This window comes from Argiope bruennichi, chromosome 1 (genome assembly GCF_947563725.1).
Source record: "Argiope bruennichi chromosome 1, qqArgBrue1.1, whole genome shotgun sequence".
Classification (NCBI taxonomy): domain Eukaryota; kingdom Metazoa; phylum Arthropoda; class Arachnida; order Araneae; family Araneidae; genus Argiope; species Argiope bruennichi.
In genome coordinates, this window is record NC_079151.1 from 115,619,019 (window position 1) to 115,639,882 (window position 20,864).

At 31.9% G+C, this 20,864-nt stretch overlaps 1 protein-coding gene across 1 annotated transcript in view; it reads right to left on the minus strand.

Annotated features, from left to right (window-relative positions):
• Nucleotides 1–20,864, minus strand: part of LOC129969329 (alkaline phosphatase, tissue-nonspecific isozyme-like) — a 475,680-nt gene that overhangs the window by 15,632 nt on the left and 439,184 nt on the right. Inside the window, exon 7 of the mRNA XM_056083860.1 lies at nt 19,714–19,905. Within this exon, the coding sequence (XP_055939835.1) occupies nt 19,714–19,905 (192 nt within the window). The remainder of the gene's footprint in view (nt 1–19,713; nt 19,906–20,864) is intronic.

The window sequence follows — 20,864 nt, forward strand, 5'->3', positions numbered from 1 at the left end:
AAATTGATGAATAGAGAAACAGAAAAACAGTAGTTGTTGAGTTTGGTGTTTGTGTAAAATCTCTTCTTTTCGGCATACAAAAGCTTCCTTCTAATGACAAAGATATCTTATCTTATTTTACATGAAGTACTTTATAAAGCCGATTTTCATTCAAAATTACTAATTAATGTGTTATTAACAATATTAGAACGAAATACTGACGCAATTTTTTTCTGGCAGACGAGTTTTATTCTTACACAATTATGTGCATTTGAAATTGTAGTTACCTGTTCTTTTATTCGGTTGAAAAATCTCTTACAGTGTACTTTTCTTTCAGATTTTTTTTAGACATTTAGGAAAAGATTCCATGTTTTATAATTGTGTAGATATTTTTTTGTTCATTAATAAAGAATTATCTTTAAAAAAATGTAAAATTCCTTTTATCTTAAAAAAAAATGTAATTTTTTTAACAAATATACCTTAAAAATAATAACGAATAGCACATTAAAGCCGAAGTCTTTTTCAAATGGGATATATTATTTCTTAAAGCATATTTAAAACTGAGAATCATCTTTCAATTAACCAGCTGCTGAAATTATTAAATTATTTTTTCACAATCTAATAATTATTAGAGAAGTTATATTATCTTCAAAATCAGCATTAAAATGTTTCGTTCCGAAGCCAAACGAATAATGATGTTTTTAAAAATCATAAGATAAACCTCATTTTGTATTTAATTTAGCACAATAGAAAACTAGTCTAAGATAAAATAAGTTTTATTTGAAAAAAATTGTGTTTTATTGGTAACATTCAGACATGAGCTGTAAGTTTAGATCAAATAATCAATTCTGTTTTTTAATAACTAAATTTCCTTTACTTCCAATATTAAATCCCAAAAATAATTATATTATCAATTAAATTTCTATTCTTCAAGAGATTCCATAAATATTTTTACTCTCATGTTCTACATGTTTAATCTCAGATATTTATTTTTTTCATGATGAAATTTACTTCTTATTTTTAGAGTCATTTTTATGATTATTTTTATCTTTTATCCTAAATCGATTTCTTTCATTTGAATCATACAGTATCTTTTTGAACGTCATGAATTATAAAAAGAAATTCACTTTTATATACAAATATTTGTTTTAGTATCCTTTTACAAAATCTATCTTCCATCTGTAGCGAATTGTGATGAGCGAGTATAGAACCTGGGACCTTATGGTTCGCAACCCAGTAATGTGACCATGATACAAAAGCAATTGCTCGGGTAGCGTAGCTGTTAACTGATTTATAAGCTATTCACCACAGACTCTCCCTCCAGTGAATCGGAGGTGAGACGAACGATATTGCTGTTGAATGATGATGTATTTAACTGTTGTTTCTAATGAGCCTGGACGCATTTGAGTAGCGCCAAGCGTTACCTCGAGCGTGTGAGGAAGATGGTTGCTGTGTCAAGTGAGTCTGACGACTTTGGTTGCGGGTAGATGGCGCCTCAATAGTTGTACGAGGGTTGAAGGTTCATCGTCCAAGATCACCAATGTTGAGAATTGGGATGCGCGAGGATAGAACCTGGGACCTTACGGTTCGCAATCCAGTAACATGACCAAGATACAAAAGCAATCGATCGTGTAGAGTAGCTGTTAACTGGTTTATAAGCTATTCACTACACATCTATTAAACTGAACAAGCCTGCTGCCTCTCACATTCACAATACCCGTTATCTGATAACCCTATCCTTTCTATATCATGGCAACGAACACGTTTATTGAAACTAGTTATCTATAGATCAGTCATTTTACAAAGCTTTCATAAAACCGTGGTCACCGAGATCATCTCATTTTTAGGTGGCTGAAATATGTGTTAGAGATCTAATATCAACAATATAATGACTCTTAGATTTCGTAAATATCAATATTTTTCGAAATTACGAAATTTATTTTAATAATAGCCCCCATGCATTTAAAAGGAACACATTTAATTAATCTCCGAAATAAACCCTTTAATTCCTTAAGAGCTTCACAGCCTGAACCTTAAAATTCTGAGTCGAGTGGGTTTCTTTTCAAAAGTTAAGAGCATATTTTTTTCCCATTCCCCTTAAAATCTTCAATAGTGTTTGTTCGTAAACAGATTGACATAAAAAATGAGTACTAAGACTCAGGTTAGCTGATGACAATGGGAGAGGGATTTATACACATAAAGAGTTCGATTATCTCTTCTTAGGAGTGGTTATGAGTCATTATAACAAACAAAATATACACCTGAGCTTTGCCATAAATTACACTTCATATTGACAGCAGTTTGGAATTTTCGTTCAAAAATGCGACTATTTTAAGCGGTTGTTGTATTTTACTTTGTTGTTACTTTAAATAAATCTCAGCATGGTTCTTGAAGACAGCACATTTATTAGACATAGAAAATGAAAAGAAAAGAACACACATATTGACAACTACGCACACAGCATCATGTCAAGTAGTTCGCGGGGGGAATGCTTCGGAACGAAGCGCCAGAAGCGTAATCACACAGATATTCCTACGCGAGAAAAATGACCCGCTCGCTTCATTCCAACATACTTGGACGGGCGTTTTGAGCGCTTCTGCATTTAAAGATTTAATAGTCTGCGATGGGCTCTATGCCTTTGAATAGGAATAATCTGCTTGATAGCTTCAGTGGCTATTCCTTGGAAATATCAACCATATACCTGTGCTTAATGCACTGCACACGTAAGTCGTATCGTAAGACCCATCGATGTCATAAGGTTTTGCTAAAACTAAGTCACCTGCTAAATTTCATCACAATTTTAAATTAAAAAAATGAGATATTTATCCCAAATCAAATTTGGAGTAAATTCAAAACTTAAAGTTAATAAATGGAAACTTTAGAGTTAACGCATTTGAATAATTTTCATTCAATAGTATAATCGAATTTCTGGATGGTCTTTGGAGAAAAAAAAATAACGAAAAAGTAACTTTCGATTAAATACAAAAAATACTAACATGCACTTTAAAATATTTTTTAACTTTAAAAGTACATAAAATAAAAATATATATGCTTCAAGAAATCATAAGATCTGTAGATTTAATACATTCGAACGAATAGATTAAATCTACGAATTTTAAATAAGGGAACAATTTTTTAAATCAAACTTTCTGAAATTGATAATATTATTAGACTCGGAATGAATTAACATATTTTAAACAAAATTTTCTTATGTTAAAAATATTTTTTTTTTTTTACAGGAAATATAAAAGTCAGGATTGTATTCAAATATCAGATAGTATAAATTAATCATCAGAAGGAAAGAAAGAAGAAGCTGATTGATTCAGCTCAAAATGTTTCATCAGCATTTCAATATTGAATCTGAAAAATAAAGAATTGGTAACCTGGAAAATCATGAAATAAATATACAACATAATTTTTAAAATTCATAGAAAATCAAACAAATAAACAAAAATATTATTTATTTATTTGATTTTCACTAAAGAGTCCCAGCACTAAAAGTGTCAGATTTTTTTCAAAAGGAATTATTTCCTTTCTCTATGTCATCATATAGTTCGATTTATGCATGTTACATACATTAATCCGAAAACCGAACATTCTTGAATTACGCCAATAAAAATTTAAAAAAAAATGTCCAAATTAGCTTTACTTTTGACAATTTGTCGCTGCTATGTATGAATTCAGTAATTTTGATTTTTTCAAGTCATAAATTCCGAAATTGTACACCAGTGTGTGAAACTTAAGCAACAGGTGCTTTTTTGCCATAGCTCCACAAGAAATTATCTGAAATACATGAAATTCAGAAATGAGAGACAGCATTTTATACTTAAACGATGGCGAAAGCATAGTTACTCAAAAATTAATACTATGCATATAGTATGGAATCAAAAAAAGGCTTTATTGAACTCATAATATCTTTACACATCATTGTTTGTCCAAGAGGAAGAACAAGCAGAAGTTCCTTAGTATGGGATATGCCCTCCCCTTACTGCAATAGTTGCTTCGCACCGTATCTCCATACTCACCACCAGATTGTCCACTCCTCAATTAGCATCTGTTTCAGATGTTGGGTGCTTCCTGGAAAATGTAATCGTGCCGCAAAGCGTCTCTCCAAAGCATCCCACACATGTTCTATGGGATTTAAATCAGGAGAGAAGGCTGAAAAATCCATTTGAGTGATATCTTCACTTTCTAATAGATGAACATCAGCAATTCGGTGTTGCAGTGCATTGTCATCCATAAAAACGAAGTCTGGTCCAATAGCATCTCGGAACCGACACACATAGGGAAGGATCACCTCAAGTATGGAGCTCAGTCCGCCCGTTCAACATAATGCCTCCCCAGACGACAACTCCAAGACAACCGTAATGGTCTCTTTAAGTGATGTTACTGGGGTGAAACCGTGTCCTGACCTCTCTCCAAATCAACTGGCATTGAGAATCGCTTATGGCACTGAAACGATTCTCATTCGTAAAGAGGAGATTGAGATACCCAGTTTTTGTGCTCCTTATACCATTCTAAATAGTGCCACCGATTGCCAACTTTCAAGCGTTCAGGACGTTGGACGAATCGGCCACCTTTCTGAAGGGTCTGTCCACAGTATACCGCGACACTTGTCGCCCTGGTACTGTGCACAGTTGCTGAGCAGTGGCACTTGTTTACTGGTATTGGTCTCTTTTCGCCTTCAGGACGATATATCGGTCATTCACTGCAGCTGTTTTCCTAGGGAGCCACTACGATCCTTTCTAACAGCTGTACCTATGGTTTGGAAGGCTTTCCAAGCGCGCTAAACAACACTTTTGTTGATAGCGAATTCTTCAGCTTCACTGGTCAAACTACACCCCTCCTCCAGCTTTCCGATCATTCTTTCACGTGTGAAAGCGTCCAGGTGATTTCTTCTAGCATATTTCATGCACGAACTTACCTGCACTTGCAACGAATGTCTTTAATTGCGCCTCCGTTCTTCCTTTTATTGTAATCTTGAGCTCCTCGCGCCGACCGCACGCGTTTTGTATACATTCACGTCGCCTATGACGTTTTGTTCCTGACATTTGCATATGCATCACCTTTCTACTGAATTGCATGTTCAATGTACTAATCGCAATTACTCCTTTTCTGCATGGGGTTATTGCGATCAGATATTTCTTTTCATGGGTATCTGCTTAAAATTTACATTGTTGCTTAAGTTTTGCAAACCAGTGTAGTAAAAAAAACATATTTAAAGAATTCAGTAAATTGAAATTATCATATTTCAAAAATGTCAATTTGAACACATTATTATTTTTTCTCTATGTTCACAGGTTTTGTAATATAGGTTAATTTAATTTTTTAAGATACTGATTAAATTAAATTACTATCTTTATAGAATTCAAATATTTGAAAGAGTTTTTGTGATTACTGTGCTATGTCTTTATGGTTATTTCGAGGTTTTAGAAATGGTAATTTTTTATTATAATTGCAATAATTATCATAAAAATAAATTCAGATCAGATTTTGAACCGATGGAACCGCATTGAATATGTGATTCACAAATTGATAAAATTTAATGAAATATTTTTATAGCACACGAAATGCAATTCTCGCATTAAAAACGTCTTATTTTTCCAACATGCGTTATATTTATTTCAAAAAAATTGGCAATATTCTTTCAGAAAAAAATATTGTATATATTTTCCTTTTTGTGTATTAGATAGCGAGAATAAACTCATCTGCTTTTTTCAAAAAATAAAATGCTTATTTTCTAAGCAAATTTAGTCCAAACAAGAAGATCCATACTATTTGCACGAAAACGATATGCTGTGTTTCATTCATTTCGTTTACTGGTATATCTGATAAAAATAGAATTCAGCATAATATTTCTAATTTATTTTTATTGGACTTGAAAAGATCCATATTATCAAAATTCATCAAACTTATTTGCCAGTTATAATATCCTTTTTATGAATACTTCGTATTCCATCAACATTGTACTCATATTTAGAGTACTGCAAATAAACGTTAGAAGTTCAATACCTTTAAATTTGATATGAAAATGTTTTTACAAAACAACAAATTCTTTATTTAAATAATTAAAACTGTGCTTAAATTGTATCAAATAATGGAATTATATCCAAATTAATAATTAAGATTATGTAATAAAAATAATTAAATTGTATCAAAATTACATATCAAACAAGATAATTTCATTAATTTAAGTCACTGACTTTATATGCATGGGAAAGTGAAGAACGACAAATATAAACCCTTTGATGGATTTGGTTCAAAATTTCAAAAGTAGATAATAAACTTGTGTGCCAAATTTTATTTTCCTGGATTTTCCTAGCTCTTTACCATATGCAGTTATTAAATTCAAACAGCCAGATAGATAGACGTCCTCTGATTGAATTTCGTTCAAAATTTTATAGAAATCTATAAACTTGATCATAATTCCATGCACTCAATTTAAACCGTCTAGTTATAGTTTTTTTTTTTATTTTGTTATCTATTTTGTTATCAATATTTGACAGGCTAACTGACTAATATACATACATAATCCTAAAATTATTTTTTCCGTCTCAGGAAAGTCTGGAACGAAGAAATTCTTTACATTCTCTAGTTTGGCGATTAAAATATTTCCTGTATTATTCGTATACGAAAAAGTAATAGAATGATAGAATAAATGTACAACGGATAATTTCAGATGAAATTAAAAACATAATTAGTAAGTTTCATTAAACAAAATATAATTAGTTTCAGAAATAATTCTTAAGCAATTTAAAATGATTTCAACATTTGAGTAATATGAAAATGTAAAATTTGATACAGCTAATGAAACTTGTATTAAGCAATCTAAAAGAGTTTTAGACGTCAGAATGAAGTGAAAACTCTTACTGTCGGAAATTTTTATTTGCATATAAATAGTATTTGATTTCAAAATCGTGCGAAATTTCCTCTGATCTTTTCTCGGATACATTTCAAAAAGAAGCGGGCGGTATTTATTTACTTGGAATTATCAGTAGCATGGATGAGCAATAATTTTCTTGACTCTGAAAAGCATTTCTAAGGAAGTCCTTAAGATTAAATATTCATTATTTAAAGAAGTAAGACTTGCATGTACTTTAACTTATTTCGATCATTATGTTAGAAATTGAAAGAATGGGTTTATTAGATACATGAATGGAAAAGAAATATTCAGATTTTGTCGAAACGGGATAAAAAAATAATCAAATTTTGGATGAAACTTTGACAAAATTCGGTACAAAATTTAATATAATTCTGTATCTGTTCAAGTTACAGATAATATTTTAGGGTTTTAGTAGGGTATATTCACCTTTCACTTCTTGTTACCATGTTTGTTTCCATGGAATTTACTAATGAAGTGTAATTCAACATTTATTGTTTTTTTATATTACAAGACTACAGTACAATATTTAATGTTTTAAAGATTTAATTATTAGTTATTAAAGTTTTCATTCTTTATGTGTGGTGTTATCTAATGGTAAATTTGTGAAGAATATGATTATAGGATTCCGTTATATAAATATTAACAAAAGAATTGCAATTGTATTCTAACAAAAAAATTGCGTAGGCGTAATATATGTTAAATCCTTGCTGTATTTTATCATTTCGATGATATTGTTTTGAAAATCATCCAATGAATATACGGAGCTCGAAGAAACTCGCTAATAGCTTACAAATTAAGCATCATTCATTTTACTAGGAAGCTCAAAAACATGAGTAGAAAATTTCAGCCAAAACATAGACAAAGACAGCGCTTGCAGAAATGGACACTCAAACAAAAAATTTTATTAAACAATAGCCATATCGCTAATGAGCGTTCCCTGTGATAAATACTCCGAAGAGAAAATTGATTACTCGTGCAAGCGCTTTTTCTTTTATAGTTTCGAAACAGGGCATGGAATTTTCATGAAGGACTTCCAGTTCTCAGTCCTCTGAGAGAAATAACCAATTCACTTTTCACTTTTGTCTCAAAATGTTTGTCAAGTTTGATCTAGCTTCCATTCAACATGCATTAAAATATTTTTAAAATATGTATGAAACTACTACACAGCGAATGAAGATAGATTGTACATTTCCTTTTAACGAAATTTGATATGACTTCACTTACTGTTTAATTTAAATTTAAAAATTTAGTAAGAGACAAGAGTTTTAATATGTTAACATATTCAAATGAACATATTTCCTATGATCCTCCATAATCCTCTTGTGATAAAAACTTATTTGCATAAACCAAATTACCAGCATATTTAATACACTAAATACCATTTTGTCTCTGAAAAACTTAAAAATGCCTCACCAGAAGTTTCCGTACAAAATCATAACTAAAGTAATTTGTTTATTCAAATTAAGACTGACACTATTTCGCAGCGCGTTTAACACTAATAATAACAACACTTGACAGTTTTATTCATCCCTGGAGTCCTGCTTCTCAAAGTTAAATGATAAAACTGTTTGAAATCAATTCTCTGCGACAGTTCACAAAAGTAAAACACAAAAAGTAAAAAGAGAGCTCGTTGTAAAAAGAATCAAGACTCGCTCTTCGAAACAATCAATTTGGTCTTTGCAAGGCGGAAGACAGTTAATTATCAAGACGGACATTTGGAGCCTTCGTTCATTCGAAGAGCCATGGGACGTGGATGTTTGCATTGAGAAAAAAAAGAGAACACTGTTGGATTTCTAAATAATAGAAAGCTGATGATTATATGTAATGTTTCTACAAATCCATTTGTGGAATTATGGTTCCCCAATGGAAATAAAATAGAAAGTTCTAAGTATTTTCAAATTAAAATGAAATCTTCATTTTCGTTAGCTTCCATGAAAGATTTAATTTTGTTTTCGGACAATGTGATAAATTTTATTTAATAAAGTGCTTTTATTATACACTTTTTAATAAGTTTGACTTGCTTTATGTTTGTACATTACAATCGATGATATGAAATTTCTAATCGATTTTTCTTTCTTTTCCTAATCCGATAGAGAAACGTCTACTTTTGATACATATATAAATATTTCTGTTTGATTTTAATTAAATTCTATTTGAAATTGGTCTTATTATTTTGTAGTGAATTTGGTATTTCTGTTAATTAGATTATAAAACACACTAAATTTTGAAAATTATTAAATAATTGAAAATTAAGAAAACAATAAATATTAGAAATATTGAATAGCAAAAGTAATCAATGGAAGTTGTTGCTTCACAACTTTCTCTCATACTGTCACGGTTTGACACCGAATCAGATAATATTCTTATTCAGATACTTTCATTAAAGACTCTGCTTTCGATTTCTTGGATGAAAGGGCATTTGTTTATGGCGTAAATATAAAAGCCATTCTCAAAAGTAAACACAACCTCTTTTAATGAATTCAAAACTACATATACATCTTTTTTAACACCGTTGCCATTCGGAACAAAACAAAAGCTGAAACATAGACAATATTAATAGATATAGAGAATCAACGCGACACATACTGTCTAATAATGCTTCGTTTTATCGCCCTCGCCTTAAATTTTTCGACATTGGGCACGACCGAGAACGCTACAAGTATTCAGATTTCTATCTCCGCACATATGCATTCAATGCTTCGTAAAGTAGTTAAGATAATTGAATATTCATTTTGTATACCATTTTTTCAGAGATTGCAGCCAAAATTTGGCATAAATCTACTATTTTCCTTAAAAATCATACTGCAAATTTCATTTATTTAAATATCGTATTTTTAATTGAGAGTTTTCGCCTGAGTTTACATGCACGTGAAAGTATGGACTAACAGATAATTAACCCTATGATGCTTGTGATTCAAAATATGAAAATAATCTGTATTTTAGGTGCTAAACCAGGGTTCCAAATTTCATTTATTTAACTCTCTATAAATGAAACACTACAATTGATAAAATTGTGTGCCAAATTTCATTTATCTATGTCGTTGCTTTTGGGATATCAAATGCATATAAATGCGAAAAGTACATACCGACATACGATTAAGTTTTTGATGGATTTAATTGAAAACTTGATACATGTCTGCACTTTATATCTTAAATATATACGCCAAATTTTATCCAGTTAGTTCTCTACTTTTGAAACCATATTCCATTGTGCTCGGACAGTTCTACTGTCTGACTTCCTATTAATGGATTCCATTGATAATCTACACATGAGTACCACACATCATATGCCATCCGCCTAGCTTAACCCTTTCTAGGGCAGTGGGAAGTATGCTTCCCACCAAATTTATCAATCTTTGTATGAATTTATGTAGGTTGGCATCAGTTCTGACGATTTTTTTTAGAAAGACAGAAACTTAGATGCTTTAATTCTTTATCTCACATAAAATGATATGTCTTGATTTGTTACTTAATTATTATTTAGCCAAATTAATTAATTAATCAAATTAAATTTATCAAATAAGCTAAATGAATCCCTTTTCTTATTCCAACTTCAAGCCTAAAAATATTTTAACATAATATGACTAGAAAAAAATGGCCCTTTAAAGGGTTAAAGCGTTTTTTAGTAGTTCACAAATAGTCGGAGGAATAGAGAGATATAAACCAAATATGTGTTTTTTGGATTTGAGAATATATGAAACATGGCGATTCAAACTTTTGAAAATTAATTTTTTGACGTTTATAATGCTTTTTTATGCTTCGCATACAGAAAAGTAAAAAAACAATACAAATTGAAAGAAGTTTGAATGTCCCAAATTGCCAATAATGCTATATAAGCTATGATGATAGAGTATAGATAACATTTAAGTTAGAGGAAATTATCTCTAAACTTCAATTCGCCGGAGCACACCACAATCACTCTTTCAATCAAAGAAGCTAAATCTATTCTGGGTCATTCCGTCTCAACACTAGAAGCTACACAATCTCTCCATCAATTAAGGGATTATCAATCTATCCAATACACACACGCAAACAGCTAGAATGGTTTTCATAAAACTACTCTCTAATAAACATGTCAAGCCAGAGAACGCCTTGCATGGTATTGGCGTATAATAGTTACGAAATATTAACTTTTGGTGTGAATTTAACATTTTTTCTGTATTAGTACTTGACGAATCTTTTGGGAAACAATCCCTGGCATGCCATTAAATTGATTGGTTTGGTTTGGTTTAGTTATATTAACGTCCCGTTTGAAGCAACACTAGGGCTATTTTGGGACGGACCTCGTCATTTTGAACCGCGGTCAGATGACGAGGACGGCACCTGAGCTGGCACCCCCCTCTCCACACCGCACCACACCAGTTGGAGGACGTTTGGTCATGATGGATTTAACGTGCAACAGACCCCCTTACACGACGGTTCTTCGGTGGAATAGGGTCTCGAACCTTAAACCCTGCGGTTCCGAAGTCGAGACCTTACCACCAGGCCACCGCGGCCCGCCATTAAATTGAATTTGCCCTTCAGACACGTTTTTTTCAACCGATTGGACACACAGATTTGACACAAAACTGCTCTTGTAGAGACAGAATTCCATACCAAATTTGATATATTTATAATAAAAACTAAAAGTTTGAATCGAAAATTCGCAATAAAAATACTCTACTAAGTATGGTGCAGAGGTATGAAAACGGACAAGTACATCTCTAAAGAGAAGACATTTTGTCGAGTGCTGTTTCATTTTGAAAGGATAGAAAACACATAAACAAGCCAAAATGGCCCGAAAAAATGTTTAATTATCGCGTTTACATTTTTCTGAAATTACAGGCCGACAGACAATCAGCATGTTGTTGGATTTGGCTCAAAATTTGACATCTTTCTACACTGTTACTCTGTGTATCGAATCCCATATATCGATACACAGAGTATCGATATATGGGATTATCGATATATGGACTCTCTTCGACTATATTTATCGTGTTGACGTATATTTAAACAGTCGGACTTCCTCCGAACAGATTTTACCCAAAATTTGATAAAAATCTGCACATTTTGTGTAAAGACCGCATACTAAATTTCAACCATCTAGTTCAAAGCGGTTTGGAGTTATCTTTGCTACAGACAGACGGACATATAGACATTTTCCAAAAATGTATTTTTCGAACTCAGTAGTCGTGGAGATTCGTCGAAATCTCGAGTTCAAATTTTTTTAAAGATTCTCTGCACTAAAGAAAACTAAAAAAAAAAGTAAAAATAGCAAAACTTTAAACAATTATTTTCGATGTAAGTTTCAACTTTTTCATCCATTATTTCTAAGACGACATTTATTGAATTTATCGGCTTGAATATAATAAAAAGGAAAAGAAAGTTTAACTTCGGAAACTGCATGAAATTATATAATTAGTATGAGTATTTATCACTTTACTCAGATTTTATAATAAATTTAATAAACTAGTTATGTAATTAGCTGATATCTTTTAATCGAATAATTTCTACTTTCAGGAATTTAATTTTCTAGTTTGAGTCGTAGTTATTAGCTTCGTAAAGTTGCGACTGACGAACGCCATACAGAATATTAACCAAATATTGCGTCATTTCAATCATGAATAGGAAATTTAATTGAAATACTTTAGGAATTACGAAGTAATTAAGACGAACAAATAATTAGATTCGTAATTTTGAAATCTGAAAGCTTTACCAGAAACTATTTATTTGATTATTAAGTGATAAAATAAGATTGCTAAACAGTTAGCAAATTTCTTAAGAGATAAAATAAAAAGTAAATAATTCAGAAATTATTTCCAAATAATTGTTTTGCTTCGATTATTAATTTAAAAAATAATAAAATATGTTTTTGTTAAACTATGCAAGTTATTATTCATTAAATTAATTTAAAAAATGGTTCCGTGAAGAAAAATTGAAATTCACATGTAAGCAGATGAACAAAAGAGTTCTAAATTATACTATTTTTTTATTTCAATTTCTCACAAATCTCTTGATTCAGGATTTTCTTATATTTCAATTATATTAGCTGCTAAAAATAAATTGAAGACCTTGTTATGGCCATTACAGGTAGATAGTTTATATACATATCTTGATTCTGATAAGAGCCAACAGCATAAAAGACGAACCTATGTCCTAAGGTCATGAAATTTCTTGGATGAATGTATTTATAAGAATAAAAAATTCTTGAAATTTCAAAGTTCAATTTCTAAGTAATCAGAGCCAGAAGGTGCTCTTTGTAGGCGCTTTAGAGGAATTCTATTATTATTTATTTAAAGTGTCAACTGTATATGGATAACATGCATTAGTTTACGAATGCTGAGATGTCTGACAAGCAATTTATATAAGTAGAATTTGTTGACACTGACTATATACGAAACGATACCTGAAAAAGCGATGCCACATCATTAAATGTTTCTAAATTAATGAGAACTATGTAAATTCATTAATTTTTAATGTAAAAATTAAAGTTCGAATCGAGAATTGACAATAAAAACCTTTTACATTGCCAAGCATGGAACAGAGGTACCAAGAATGATAAGTACATCTAGAAAGAGAAGACATTCTGTCGAGTGGTGTTTAATTTTGGAAGGTTAGAAAACTAAAGCTAAAATTGTCTAAGAAAGGTTGGCCAAAAATATCAACTAGTTAAACTTGAGTACATAATTTACCATCTCTGCAATTGAATATCAGCCCTATTCTTTTAAATGCCCATTTCATACGGAGGATATGTAATAGTTTATAAATCCTGGGATGCCTAACGTGCACTTTATGTGAGTTGCCTTTGACGGCAAAGCTTGTTTAAGGAGTGGTACCTGAACCCTCCATCATATTATTAAATGTTTGCGAATCTACGCGATAATCTCGCCTACTCAACACTATGCAAGTCATAATGAGTGACAAGTATACCGAAAAGTAATTTTGGCACAACAGTTTTAGAGAGACAGAAAATTCAAGATACTGATTATTACTTACTGGTTGTTTATCAGAGTTGTAGTTGAATATCTACACTATTCTGTTGAAACGCCTACTATATACGAAGACAAGTAACAATTTACGAAAGCTACGATGCTGGACATGTATATTTAATATATATTAATTTAGGGAGCGTATTTTAGAGAGAGAGAGGACCGGGACGATACTTGAACAGGAGAGAACCGCATCACCAAATGATGAGATTTTGCACAGCAATTTGTGAGAGTATTGGACATCCTGCAACAGCAAATGGTGTAAGTTGACCATGAGCAAGATACACATATGCTTTTAATGAGGAAGCAAGATATCATGTGAGATATAATCATGGCACCAGAACACGAACCATTCACCGATATATAACAGCTTCTCAATTATGTGCACGGAGAAAATCATAAGAAGGCATTTACATCGATCCCATTTTCAAATGGTCTAGCATCAGGTATCGTAATACAATTTTTATCTCTTATTGGTTTATCATCTTTATGAAGTGCTTCCACTTAACTTCCCACGCACGAATTTTTAAGTATGTTATTTTATAATATATTTTCCACTCACTTACTCTTGATCAGGATTTATCAAATTGTTTTCCGATTTTGAGTTGCAACTATAAGAGAGTAATGCATTAATTTCAGAGTTATTAGTTATCTATTAAATAGAATTTAGTTAGAATTTATTTCAGAAAGGTAGCATTATCTAGAAACCATTATGAGGAAAATTAATATTTTGTGGCAATAATATCTGTAGCCATAAATAATGCAATGTATTTAAAACTAGAAATTCGTAAATAATAAATATATATAGGATTGTAAACACTTTTTAATAAGTACATTTTTAAAAAGTAGGATCTAATACTTAACGTTTCTAAACTACGAAGTAGCTCTCAAAACTACCAACATATTGTACGCTTTGGCAACAACATATTGCAAATAAACAAACTTTAAGTGAAAGATGTATTAAAAAAGATTTCTGAAAGAGTTTATCATAGATAATTTAAAATTCTCGTTCACATACTACAATGAGCGTTCCGTCACTGAAAGATTCCGTATAGCTTTTAAGAAATTTTATTAAAAGATTTTCTTGGAAATTCAGTTTAAGAAAATAAACAAACTTTTGAATTCATCGAGTTAATCATGATCATAAAATAGTTCTTTATGTTTATATAAATATATGTAAATTTTATAAAGTATTGAGTTTCATTGACAAAATAAAAAAAGAAGCCCACGCCTAACATTTATAATTCACTTAAAAATGTAGTGAAAAAATAGAGATGCGCTAATAACAGCAAGTCAACTTGCTGGCATTACAAGTTTTATAAGTTTAGTTATATTATAACAAGTTTCAATCATGTTGTTTATGAGTTTTATTTTTATTAAATAAAATTTATGCCTAGTCAAATAATAATTTGAGTAGCAAATCGCAATGTCGAACGCAGCATTAGAAATATTACAATATCTTTCAAGTTTACGTTTACTAATATTTTATGCTTAATTTTGTCTGTGTTCCAGTCTTTAAACAGCACTGAAATGGTGAGCTTCTAAAAAATTCTAGACAAAATATGAAAGAAAAAATTTTTTGACTGTGACACGGGCAGGGATGTGTAACGTGCTACATATATTTTTAGAAATCCTGCTCGAATAAGAATGTAGTATCGAGATTCACTTGAAAATTGAAAATTCACACTCTAGAACTCGAATTCGGGATATGCTTCATTTCTAGAGTCATAGCACGTACGTGGATAGAATACGTGGAATATAAGGTGAGAGCCATTGCCCAGGAAAGGAGGGAAAAAGTGTAGATATTTTGATGAAAAAAAAGACATCCACTGAAGCTACCATCGATCGTTTCATAACGAAAATGAATCAATTATATTAACAAATATTTCTGAGCAAAGAATGCTCTATATAATTTTTGCTATTATATCCTGTTTGGAGTTTAAATACTGTAATGATATTTATAATAATTACAAATGCTATGATAAATTTTAAATGTTCTTTTTGGTATTTTAACTCATATTTTTTTATGTGATTATGAATTCTTTATTTAATTAAAGATGAATTCACGATTTGATCGTGATATAATCAAGGCTGTTAATATTGATTTTAACGTCCTAATTCTTAACACCAAACTCAAATCAAAACTAAACACCAAACAAATCCAACACCAAACTCGCATGCAGTGTTCATCTAGCCAAATTTTAGCGATTTCTCATCAATTCTGATGATTGAATGGATGTCTCGAAGTAATCTTTTTTTAACGATTGGTTTCTTAATTTCCGCCTAGCTATTGCCATTCTTCCTGCGTGAAATAGTGAATTATGCCTATGCAGATGTTTGCTACATCTAATTGCAGATGAATAATTATTACATGAAAAGAATTTTAATAAATTTTGTTATTAATAATGGAATTTCGATTACTTCGATTATCTCACTTTCCAATTCATCTGCTTATTATTACTGTATTAGTATTTATGCCAAATATTTGAATATTTGTAAATCATTATGTCTTGATAATCTATATAATTCTATAATATCTTTATCTATGTAATTTACACAAATGTATATTGTAACTGAGCAAAGGAAACTATAATTTTCATGTATATAAAATAGATTTTATTAACTGGTGATGAGTATGCAAATTCTAATCACGGTATCTAAACCAGAGAGGCATCTTAGAGACGCAAAGGCTGACTTAGATGCCTTTTTACAGGTGTCCGATAAGACAATATCAGATGAAGCGGAGAAATGTGAAAAAGATATTGTTACGAATCTGTAATGTTGCTTCCCAGCACTGTCAGTTCCATCGTAGGAAAAACCAATTTACGATCAGCTCTCTTGGATGCTGATCGAATGCCGGATCAATGACGGGCTTGGCGACCAAATGGATAATACTAGAATCTTCAAGAATTTCGGTGATTGGCCCAATAGGAATCGAGATATGCTTGATTGTTCGAGAACCTTCTCAGCCCTGCTCCAGAAACTATAAAAGGCCCGCAGAGTCGCTTAGTGAAACAATGGCGAATTAGTTGGATCAGTCTAGCGAAGCGCAAGCATTGAGTGCAGCTTACGCGATTAGTGAATTGAGCTGTGTGTCGAATTTTGGAATCAGCATCGAGTCATGTGTGGAGCAGACAGTCGTTAGTAGTGAGTCGGCAATTGGATACAGCTCAAGAGAGGAGACAGTGGATAATGGTGGGCATTTGAAGAGACCGTAGATAATAGCTACGCAGATTTCCTCCTCCTGCTGAGTTCTGTCTGGCTGCTATATGTGCTGCGATTGTTGTTAGCTACTGACAACTTCTTGTTCTAAGTGTGCTGGTGTGTATTGCTTGTGTACATCTCGGCTGTGCTTTGTTGTCTGTGTATTCATGTCTACATGTTAATAAATATCACTTGCTATTGAGGAATTCTGACTGTGATACACCATACACCCTCTACGAACGTACCCGTTGACTTTACGAACTTAGTGGAGGAAGTTCGTAACAATATGTACATGCATTATACAAAAGCTCTGGATCTTTTAATCTTAAGATTATCAAGGAATGCATGAAGGCCCTTTTATCTGTGAAAATATTATGTATTTAATGGAAGGCTGTTTAGTTAGAAATAATGTTCTTACGTTCGGAATTGTCAAAAAACGATATTGCACAATTAGGGTAAAGATAGCATGAAATTGGAAAAATTACAACAAATAAGAATTCTGACCTACCACTCAAAATTTCTGTACTGAAGATCGTTCTATCAAAATTACAATCAAAAGATATCATCGCATAAATGCTGCTCATTTACCACATGAAATGCAAACAAGCACGTGCATCTGAATATCAAGCTAGATACTGACCATAAAATTAAGCTACTTAGTTTTGTTTCCTCTAAAGCATATTAATTAGATGGTATTCTATTGAATATTTCCAGAAAAAAAACCAGAAAGAGATGTGTTATAATCATGAATACTGCAGCTAGACTAATTTATCCAATGAAATGTACATTGACAAGAAAGAAAATACATAATAGCAATTTCATCGGTTTATATTGCTGAGTTTTAATACCTTTACCTTTAATACCGTTTAATACTTTTAATTAATAACCTTTTAACGTTTATTACCTTTTAATTTATTGTTTTACCTTCAGATTAATGACATTTTATTTAAACACACAAAAAAAAACACCTGTGCCGTAATTTCTACTCTTCAAACTGTATCGGATAACATATATACGTACAAACTTAGAGACCGGTTTTGAACTGTTTGACCTGTTGACCAAGTTCAAAAACTGAAAAGCCAATTAATATGCTGTTATACATTTTTCTTTCATTTTTAAAGTTTTAGGACAATAGGCTATGATCAGAAGTGAAAAATTACACAATTCGTTGGAAAAAAAGCAAATTCTGGTGATAAAACTGGAGAAGTTATTACTGAGCTCTTCCCAAAGTGAAAATTCTAAATAAGTTGATCAGAATTCGCCAGATTAATTACTATAATAAGAAATGTAAGATATTAACACATCTGAAAAAAAGGGACAACTTGGCGCTATTCGCCGTCGTGTACCCGATTCTACTGCATGGCCTTTCTAGTTAGATCCAAGAAGCTACAGCATTTAGCATTTATCCGGAAGTAATTATTCTTGCACCATGTATTTCAAACTGAATAATCTAGAGTAAATATCATCATCAAAACTGGCATAATACTGAAAAGGTGCACAGAAGTTTGAATTGGAAAGATGCACGCGAATACACAAGTTTTTACCAAGATACTTTTTTGTCTTAAGTCCACACTTTTCTTAAAACTATACTAGAAATTCATGAATGATACTGTCTGGTTATCATGCACAGAAGTGTACAAAGAAACTTTGTATGAAAATGGAGGGGTACATTGAATGGATTGATCGTCAGATTTTCAAAACTTTAATCCTATAGAATATGCATGAGATACGCTTAGGAGATGCAATGGAAGAGTTAAAAACCTATACCGCTTGCAGAGTCTAGCTCAAGCTTTTCACGATCTGGTAAAGAGCATGCGCAACTGATGGCGTGTATGCATTATCATGATATTTGGACACATACCTTACAAAGGTTCTGAAAAATAATTTGTAATAATTCGAATTCTTAATGTTTTTATGCTTCAGAAAACCATATGGTAGGATTTTGTATCTAGTATTTCATGTTATTTCTGTAAATTTGTTTTTCGTCTCTTCAAATGTTTTTTAAGAAAATTTGTTTTTTACATAAATATTCATGCCCTCAATGGCACGAGACTGTTTCGAATTATTTTCTACTATAAAATGTTGCTGTCTTTTCATTTATGTGAAAACAGCTAAAAGTTTATTTGTGGTGTTAAAAAGCGACTTTAATAGATCAAGAAGCACGCTATGAAGACCAACCTCGAATAGTCACCTATGCAGATGCGAATGCTGCCGCCAGGCGAAGGATCTACACCCAGCATCTTAGCAAGGCAACAATCCCCGATCTAAACTGCACAAGAGACCTTTCCTCTACAATAGCTAGGCTACGTACTGGGCATTTCAAAGGCATGAAGATCTCACGAGCCAATATAAAATCCTATCCCATCTGCAAGTACTGCCCCCATTCGCAACTAACTCCAGATCATGCTTTTTACTGCCAGACCATTATCGGTTCCCTCGCACCCCCGCAATCGAAATCCTTCATAGCCATCGGGCTCCCGAACTTGCAGATCCTATCACTAAGGCTTTTGGAGGACTCTAATCTTTCACACTAGCACTGTATGCATAGACACGACAACAACAACAACAATAGTTCAAGAAATTAAATGTTCCTTAGATCAAGTCTTTTAAAGGAATCTTTATGGCGAAATTCTTAACACTTAAATGCATTAAATTATCATACAGGATCATTAAACTTACCAAATATAGGATTGCCTCTTTTAGGATATCCACCAAAAGCAAAGACGTGGGAGTGATCTGAAGTGACTACCATCAAAGTATCATCTGGTCTTGTCATTCCAAGTGCCGTAATGACAGCATCCTCAAAGGCCAAAGTGTCCACCAAAGCTCGATGGGCGTTGTTGAAATGATGGGAGTGGTCTATACGTCCTCCTACATTTGGAAAAAAAATGGAAGTTTGATTTTTATTCAGTACACTCAGTTTAAGCATCTCATTATAAATTAAAGAAGATTTTAAAGTTTGAAAAGTAGAAAATGATTAATATTTCTGTTTATTATTGCGTACTCAGTCTGGAGAGAAAATTAAGATGCTTTAATAAATATTTTTTTTTTTCATTATTCTGGCAAGATTTTTATACAGATAACAATTTGAATAGGTTCACACCCACTTAGAATAAAGAACTAAAATAAGAATTTATAAAATAAGAAAGACGTGACTAATCTTTACGTGAAACAAAACTAAAGTTAAACTAAGCTTTACGTGAAATAATCATGCCAAGTTCCTATCATTACCAAAGATTTCGGCCACGTACTATGGTTAGTTTCTCCAACTATGGTTTCTATGGTTAGTTGATTTGTTTGCTGTTTTTCTATGTTTTTACTCTCGATTACCGCGATTGATTCGATAATAAATTTATGATTTATAATCTGCTAGGGAATAAACTTTGCATTACGAGGTGATTGGGCATCGCACTATATTGCGTTACTCTTTAGTGGACAATTGTTAAGAACGGATGACAAAAGCAGTTGTTAAGAATTCAGTTAACCACGTGATATTCCTGGGCGGAGCTAGCTGCCAATCATGCATCACGTGGTCTCCCTGTTGTTGTTTAGTATGCTTTTTTTTCCAATAGAAGAAAACTTGACTCCTGTACTAGGGGGAGTGTGATCTCGGCATTCTCTCTCTCCCCCGAGAAATTTTATGTGTAGTCCTCTAGGCCTACTTTCTTTTCTTTCGCCACAGAATATACCCGAACTTGGAATCTCTAGGATTCCCTGTCGGTTGAAAGGAAATACGTGGAAGTATTTATTAAGATAAAAGAAATACACATAAAAAGACATAAAATATCATCAATACACTTAAAAATGTAAAGATATAGTACAATATTATA